The sequence below is a fragment of the Formica exsecta genome, unplaced genomic scaffold (genome assembly GCF_003651465.1).
Source record: "Formica exsecta isolate Colony F162 unplaced genomic scaffold, ASM365146v1 scaffold489, whole genome shotgun sequence".
NCBI classification, from domain to species: domain Eukaryota; kingdom Metazoa; phylum Arthropoda; class Insecta; order Hymenoptera; family Formicidae; genus Formica; species Formica exsecta.
In genome coordinates this window covers 444,941-453,951 of record NW_021852127.1, presented here as the reverse complement: position 1 = coordinate 453,951, position 9,011 = coordinate 444,941, and the positions used below count along the sequence as shown (strand labels likewise).

At 31.7% G+C, this 9,011-nt stretch overlaps 1 protein-coding gene across 1 annotated transcript in view; it reads right to left on the bottom strand.

Moving 5' to 3' along the window:
* Positions 1 to 2,083, bottom strand: part of LOC115241453 — an 8,037-nt gene extending 5,954 nt beyond the window's left edge. The window contains exon 1 of the mRNA XM_029817219.1: positions 1,958 to 2,083. Within this exon, the coding sequence (XP_029673079.1) occupies positions 1,958 to 1,972 (15 nt within the window). The 5' untranslated portion in view covers positions 1,973 to 2,083. The remainder of the gene's footprint in view (positions 1 to 1,957) is intronic.
* Positions 2,084 to 9,011: the final 6,928 nt, after the last annotated feature.

Here is a 9,011-nt window from a genome sequence, read left to right as displayed (position 1 = left end):
TAATTAATTTTTAATATAATTATTAAATACAAAATTCTTAATTTTTAGTTGTACAGAACATCAAATTTACAATGTGTGTGTGTAGCTATAAAGCTATCAAAATATTTTACTTATCACACACATTATGTATATATATCTTGCATTTCCATGCATTATATTGTTGCTATTGAACACTTAGTAGAGAGTAATTCAATGATATGCTGTATATGCAGCGTAAAGAGTAATAATATTTATGAGAGATTAGATCGTATCTAAATCTCTATTGTAATTAAAATATCTGCCTTTCATGGTCACAAGCATTGATTATGCAAACATAATTAAGTAAAAAGTGCTATTTCTTCAATCTATAAAGAATCATATTTATGTTGTTTCTTTTCTCGTAGTAGATAACCAGTTTTACATTTGTATAATACTTTTATATACAAATGCATCTTTCACCGCCCGTATGGAAATACGTGTTTCTTATAAGAACTTTCGTTTTCATGCATATTTCATTGCCACGCATGCGGGAATACGTAATGATCTATATATTTCTTGAATAATCATTATTGACAAATTTTATTTATCCATTTACTACATTATGTGTGTGTGTGTGTATGTATATATGTATGCAAAAATTATTATACGACTTAAAGATTAGTCAAAAGATTAAATTGTTCAACAAATGCCCGCGTGAATTAAAAGAATTGATTTGATTGGTACCTCAGATTAGTCGTTATCAGACACCGATAAGAAACCAGCAATTACTTAATCTCTGGTTGGGAATCGTCGCAGTGCAATTATCGATAATGCATACGCTTAAGACCTCTATCGTGCGCTCCTTTCATAATACATGCGCCCCTCCCCTTATTAATACGGAAATTTATTCACATCGAGGGTGTAACGTTATTTCAGTCGTGGAGAGATTTCTGCGCACTAAAGTGCTCTATTTATTTTTTCGTTTCTAAATAAAACTGAGATGCGACACGTATTTGAAAAGCCGATCAATCAAAACACGGAAATCTGTCTCGTCAGTTACATAGATATATACATATAGATGATTCAATCAACAAAATGTTACATAATTATAAACTAAGATATAATAAAGTTGAGAATTTTTCTACATAAATTAAAAAAAAAATATTGATAAAATTTGTATTATTTTCTATTTAAATTTTGTTCTAGGTAATTAATATCCATTAAAACAGTAACAAAAACTAAAATAGTTTATTACCATTGACCATGAGATATTTATAAACAAAATGTACACGAAGTAATAATGACTCAATAAGTAATTAATATATAAAACAATATTTATGAATAATTTTACATATGAGAAAATGGATATATAAATATAATATTTATTTTAATTATTATATAGTAAAATATAAATTATCACGCGAAAATGCAAATATTACTTCAAAGCGTTAAAAGCATCATGCATAATAAGAAAGAACGCAATTATGTTAATTAAAATTGCAAACCAATGTAGTAATTATTTTCTCGAGTAAATATATTATTTATTGATATTTTAAAATGCACGTTGTATCACTATAAGTATTTTAAAATGCACATTATATTGCTACAAGTATTTTCAGATATGTATGCTTATATTTAAAATAATATACATTAAAATCGTAAAAACAATTAATTCTTAAATGACGTTTATTTAAACCATTTTAAATAAAGTCGATTTAAATAAGATATAAATAAACAAATAATAAAGACAAATTAATAAACCTTGCATTTATTGCACATATTTTTAAAACTTGGCTTACAATTCTTCCGCTAAACAGATTATATATTTTAATGGCATACTATAGTCATAATACTTGCAATTGAAACACGTGCAAGCTTTAAAGCAGGAAGTTTTGCTTTTTGATGAAACTATATTTGTGTCACATTTTTATTAATTTCTGAGAAGACAAACGTTCTGAGAGCGAACTAAGCACGACAATCCAGACTCGCTGCGACCTACCTTGAATTTAACCATGACACATGCGCATAAACCGCAGTCTCGGCACTATACACAAATTATCCGACACTACGAGATCTCCTTGCTCTTGACGCGCTCCGTCTACTTTTCGTCACCACACTTTAAAGGAAATCGCGTCTACTCCAACCTTGTCGTATGCAAATTAATAGTGGCTTTTCCTATCACACGTCGCGCACACCATACTGGCACTTGTCGGCCCGTAGCCTCTTTGACAGACGAGCGCCACGACTCGCCGGTACTAACACAAAAAATGTTCAGTCTTGTGTGAAGGCTCTGCTTATATAGACTCCGAGAGGGCTACGAGTCAGAGGAGTTGTCGACTGAGGTTGTCGGTTGTCGGGTGAATCGCGGAAAGGAGACCCGGGAAAAGGAGAGAGTGAGTCGCCTAAGGGTACCGAGAAAAGAGAGAGGGCATAAAAAGAGAGAGAGAGAGAGAGAGAGGGATATGACGGCGACACGAGGAAGATGAGAACGCGAAAAGAGGGAGCCCTCTTCACACAACGTTTAAAAATTCTCTTTGTAGAGAAAGTAGGCTAGCCCTGCCTCTGTCTCGCCGAAGAAGAAGATGCAGCGTGTATATCTCTCGGTCCCCAATGACTACAACGCGTTCGTCGCGTGAAACCGGTTGTAAATCCTTTTGCAGCAGACAAAAGGTACCTCGGAAGAATTGGTCAACCGAGTATCCCATCCTATGCTCACATTTGAGAACAAGAATCGACGTAAGTTATCGGCTGCGTATCTGTTGGTATCTGTCGGAGACCCCTCCCAAAAAAACGCAGTTTGCATAAAAACGCAAGTGAAACTTGCAGTAAACTTTCCATGTATCTCACAATCGCAATTCTATACATCTAACTTGCGTTGAAAAAACTGAAGACTGATAAATTTACACAGCATTTCTAATACTCATTGTTTATTTTTATTTCTATTCTTGTTTGTAAATATTTGTCGACATCTATCTTTAAAGGTTGACCAAGAATCCTTGATGCATCATTGGATCTCGAAGGAAGTACATCAAGAGTATTGCATTAGATGTACACACAAGAAATCTTATGCAATACGATGTAATAATTTGCACCATGGTAAATTGTAGATTGATGTAATCTTTAATCATACTCATTAACTATCGCAATGTGGTTGGAATGAATACGCGTAGTGATATCAAAAAGCGATATAGGAAAACAGCTTGTTCTTTTTTGATCAATAAAACCTGTCTTTCACCGGAAACATAATTATTGATTATATCTTCATAGAGTTAGTAAAAATGAAGGAAGATCATTAGTAATTATATGCTTCGAAATGAAAAGAGTTTGTCGGTAGCATAGTAAAATTAGTTTAAAGATCGTCGATGCGGCAGTAATTTACTGGTCTTGCTATTTGCGGTAAATATGAATCATTAATTAATTGCATAGTCAATAATTTTATTTCCTTTTTTTAGTTTATATAATCAGAAAAATAATTATACAAATTTAGAGATGTTACCGTATGTCCATTTTTTATAGCAACTTTAATGGCACATATATTTATTTTTTAATTAAATACATATTTTATTTGATGCATACAGAATGGTAGACTGTGCTTTGTAATTGACCTTCGATCGTTTGTACGAATCTCGGCCACTGTCAAGAGCGGGTGAAATTTAACCGGTATCACACTCGCGCGCGCACACACACACAATCTATTCAGTTTCTGCCATACACATCTGCACATAATTGTGCGGTCATATAATGGAAAATCCTGCGTAACCAATCTACCGGAATATCAAATGTCTAATTAATATTTAAATATATATATTCTCTCCATTTCTAATATTCAAATATATATTTTATAAATAACTTTTGTCAAGCATGAAAATTATAATTACAAAACATTAAATTGATATAATATCTGATAATTATTTGCTCAACTATTCTAACTGATAGAATTTTTTGAATATATTTGGTAAATTTCAAATCTATCCAAGTAAAAAAATTAATTGTAGAATTTTAATAGTTTATTTTTCTTTTTAAATTCATATATGATAACATAAATTTGAGATGACATATATATATACAATATTCTTGTATATTTATAATCTATTTAAAAAAAAATTTTTTTAAAGGACATATATATTTGAAATTTTAGATATTTTTAAATATAATAAAACAAAAATATCTCTCACCCACCCAACTAAAATTTTGTGTATTATTTTATAATTTATGTCAAATATTATTAAGATATCTTCAAACTTTTAATCGTCCGGAGTTTCATCTCTTGTAGAATAAAGATAGAAGAGAAAAAGAGAGAGGAAGATAGAGCAGCAATTTCCGTATGTGTGCATACCGGATGCAGTAACACATACATACGCCCGGCCCATTGAGATCCATTATGTTGTCATCAATAATTCAGCGGAAAAGTGCCGCCCCTCATGGTCTGGCTTTGCTTGTCTGTCGACGGAACCATCTACCGCTGACGCTGTTACTGCCGCAAAAATCTCGAAATAACGAGAGACCCCGCAAACAAAATTGTTTCATCCGAAAGTCTGCGCGGAACGGTATAAACGTAACTAGTTGCGCTCTAGAATTAATTGTCCAACGACACCGTCCATCGGAATTTTTTCAACTCCTCTTTATTCTCCGATCTCGACAAGTCGAATTTCCACTACATTGTTAAAGCGATCACCAATGTATCGTCATTATTGGGATTTATTCATATGTAAAATTTTCATATCTTTTTTGCGTTTAAACGCACATATACATTATATTAAATTTAATTTAAAATAATGTTATTATTGTAATATATATATAAATACTAATTTTATGTAAAAAACATATAAACTTATATATATAAAGAAACTTTTAATAAAATACATATAAAATATATATAAAAATACAAAATTTTATAATTGAATTTAGAATTTTACTACATCTCAGTAACAATAAATCTTCATAATGTTATTATAATACGACATACAATTACGATATAGTGATTTAGTAAATGTTTTAAAAACAATACATTTTTATAATACATAAATACAACCAGAAAACTGCAGCATGAATTGTAAACCGTTCTTGTTTCAAATCATGCGTGATATTAATATAAAGACCGATTCTATATTTTTATAGTATGTAACGAATCATGCAACAAATAATTAACCATGAAAGGGAAGCTATCAGGTACAGCAAGATCCATGGCCAAGGTGAATGCTCGACGGACATTAAAGTTTTAGGGTCACGTTGAGTGGAATGCGCGCAGGTGCGGCAACATCTCGTATCACCAGGTAGAACTTTCTTCTTTCTTTCGCTCGAGGTCAGCGTGGTGACATACGTTGAGAGAAATCAACAAATGAAGCGTTCCTTCAGAGGCGTACATTTCTAAACTATGAATATTTTTAGAATAACATCTTTTATACACACACACACATCACCCTTAGGTAATTTATGCAATGTATTAGAGGTAAAAGTATACTTTCTTCGTTACATGTGCGCCAATAGATATCGTCAACGAGGCATGTTAAAAAGAAAACTTTGAAACTCTTCTCTAATGATTTGACATAATTCATATTAATTAAACATATTAAAATTGCGCCTTTTTCATGTCAGAGGAGAACATCTATTCTTATTTATTCATACACACGCGTAAAGACATCGTTATAGAATATATTCAATTATACATTATTTTTTTGATATAATAAATAATCGTATAATAGATTTGCGCGCTCAATGCGTGCAAATTCACAATAAGATACATAGACTTCTCCAATGCAGTTTAAGTATTCCACAGTATCCCAATGTGCACTTTATATATTAAGGGTTAATAGCCATGGGCAAATGGCAATAGTATTGGAAAATCTACTAAGTGTCGATCTGTACGATTTATCAGCCCCAGTTGGCTTGTCACACCTGATCTCCTGCTAAATCGTCCACATATTCGGCAATCGGCATATACCACAGCTGGTTCGATTCACAACGAGCAACCAGAAGTGACTCAGTAAATTAACATTTGCTTGCTCATAAGCATCGTATAATACATAGTAAATTATAATAATAGAGTTATTATATTTTTTAGTCAGAATTTACACACAGATTTTTTTATAATAGAATTTATATTAAAAACTTTTCAGATATTATTCCTAAAAGATTGAACTTGATTAAAATAAAGTAATATGTACAAAATAATACATATTTTTATAATTTTATGTGTCGTCTGATAACAAAAGTGATTCTCTTTAAAACTTAATAATCGATATATTTCTCAAAAGAAAAGTGTGTTTCTTACTAACTCAAATAAGAATAATCTTCGCGCACTTCTTTGTAATAGATTTATTCAAATTTATTCAAGACATGAATGCACAACGAGCTTTCCTTTCAATCTACTGATGACTTTTTTTCCAATCGACGGACTAACTTGACAAACCTCACTTACATAATTAAGGATGCCTTTCAATGCAAAATGCTCGACTCTCCATTCTTATAGTATGTAGATGTTGTTTCATCAATGACACCTATTACATTGTGACAAACGTTTTCACTAATACATAGTAATCGTGACGAATCGACGCCAATCTTCTGCACGCATCTCCTCTGACGAAACTCGGTATTTATTCAAGCTACAAGGCATGTCCCAATATACATGTTATACCGACTAATTGCGCCAGTTATGTTTTCATCATCGTTATAAATGACATACCTTTATATCATCATGAATGTAATAAAAGTTACAATGATACATATAAATCTTGACATTAAAAAAAGACATTACCTTGAGATTTAGCACAATAATTATTTCCTGAGATTTATTGTACAATTTATTATTATTTTTTAAAATTGATTGAATCTTTCTTAAATTGTATTATAAAAAAAGAAATTATATATAGTTTTTTTCTCTCTCGCTATCTATCGTTTGTGCATATTTTCCTTTAATACTTTTTTAAATTTGATATTAAAACCAAAAATAATAGTTTAAAAACATATACTAAATCGCACTGAAACAAAAAAAAAATTTGATATAATCGTATAAATGCATGTAAAGCAAATATATAACTAAAAAATAAAATAGTCAGAAACTCATGATATAAATGAAAGCGTGTATGCGTATTATGAACGAATAGCGAATACGAAATAAAAGCAATCGTATTTTTATGACAAAAAAAAAACGTTGACCCGCGCGAATATTTCTCTTCCATAAATCCATCATCATAAAAGGAACGGCCAAATTTTCGTAATACGGCCACTTCCGTAACTGAGCGTTGAAACGAAACTCGGGAACATCACAATACTACGTTGAGAATTCGGTGCGTCGAGTGCCTGTATGCTGTTTCTCTCGTATTTCGCTTGGGCTGATCTCCGCAATTTCGTAAGCCTGACAAATACAAGCCGCTCACGCTCGTTCGAACGATTCATTCGCGATGTATTCCGTCCACATCCTTGTGAAAGTAAAATTTACAGTAGAAATTCTTCTCTTCCCACGATGTTCGCAATTACGGCCCGAAAAAAATACAGCCATTCCGAAATATTGGTAAAATCTGATGGTATAATAAAAAATAGAATTTAAAGAAACCAAAAAAAAAAAAAAAAAAAAACGTTTGACCAAAACGTAATAAGAAGTTGAACATTTTCTACTGTAAAAAGTTTGGTCGGTTTCTCACAGCGTATCGTAATTGCATTTTTCCTGACAAAGTCATTCTACCGAATCGATGACTGGGAGTTCACCTCCGCGTCGCGTTTCCGTCTCTTTTTCTGTCCTCTCGTCGTCGCCAACGGTATATCAGGTAATGACGCGGGCGCGAAATTGGTTTGATGTCGGCCATTATCGGAGAAAGTTTACAGCGTTCGTGTTTTACCGGAGTTTATCATCTCAGTTCCTCCCCTTCCTACGTGGGGCTATCACATCGTCTACTCGCCTCGACTCAGGTAGTCGCGAATTAGGATACTCCTGTGCGCCAAAATGTTCCTCGACCATCAAAATTTATCTACTATTCCGCCTAGTTTCACGCTAAAAAAAATTCTAATACTTCATGTTTCAGATTATCTATTCTTAAAATAATAGTTGTAATGATAATGTAATGATTTAATAGTTGTAATGATGTTTCCTCTCTATAAATAAATATTTAAAAACCGTTTCTTCTTTATGAAGAAAGGTATAATCTTACTCAATTAAAATAAACTCATCAATATAATTTTACCCTTATATAACTGATTTTGAGAATATGACTTTTTAATTTTAACTTCCGCTTAACTGATTCTTTTTGTCTATTTTTAATTATAATTTTAAATAGAAAAATAATATATAGTTTAAATTATAATTATCAATAAAGTTGTTTGAATCTATGTTAAAATAGTCATTAAAGCTTCATACAACAAAATAGGACACTGCAGAGAATTTGAACTATACTGAATACGTCAATGCGTGCGAAAGACCTATTTGTTTATTTTACGCATCATAATAGCGGTCAACGAATGCACGAATAATTTGTCTCTCGTGCTGTTAACCAATAATAGAACTCATACTGCAGCTCGTTGAAAACAGCTCTGTAATCAGGTTTCACTATAACTTTGCTTCCACCTATCAGAACCTCATTCTTTTGATTACAGGTATCACGAAAATCGTCGTTCGCAGCAATGTTGCCAATCAGGATTGTGCTCATTATCCATCTCGAAGCTCCGACAATCAAGTGTCGCATGAAATCGATGTATTCTAGCTTCGTGCAAATAAAAATTTTATATTTGTTATACATATCGTGTTTCGCGATATAATATTTCTCAGTTTATAGCTTCAGATCTTAGATTAATTTAAATCAAAATTATTTTTTGCAAAATATTAATATTAATAATTTGTATAATATAAGTAAAAAGAAGTAAATAATATATATCACTATTATTTAAACGCAGAAATTACAGGAATTATCGTAATGTATGTTAACAATCTAACATCTTTGACGCTTATTACAGCTACGTAATATATGCATCATGTAATAAATGATTGTTGCAATAGAATTGTAACATTGCAAACGGTTACTCGCGCCGTTTATATCAACTACATCCGGAGGAAAACTTTCCCT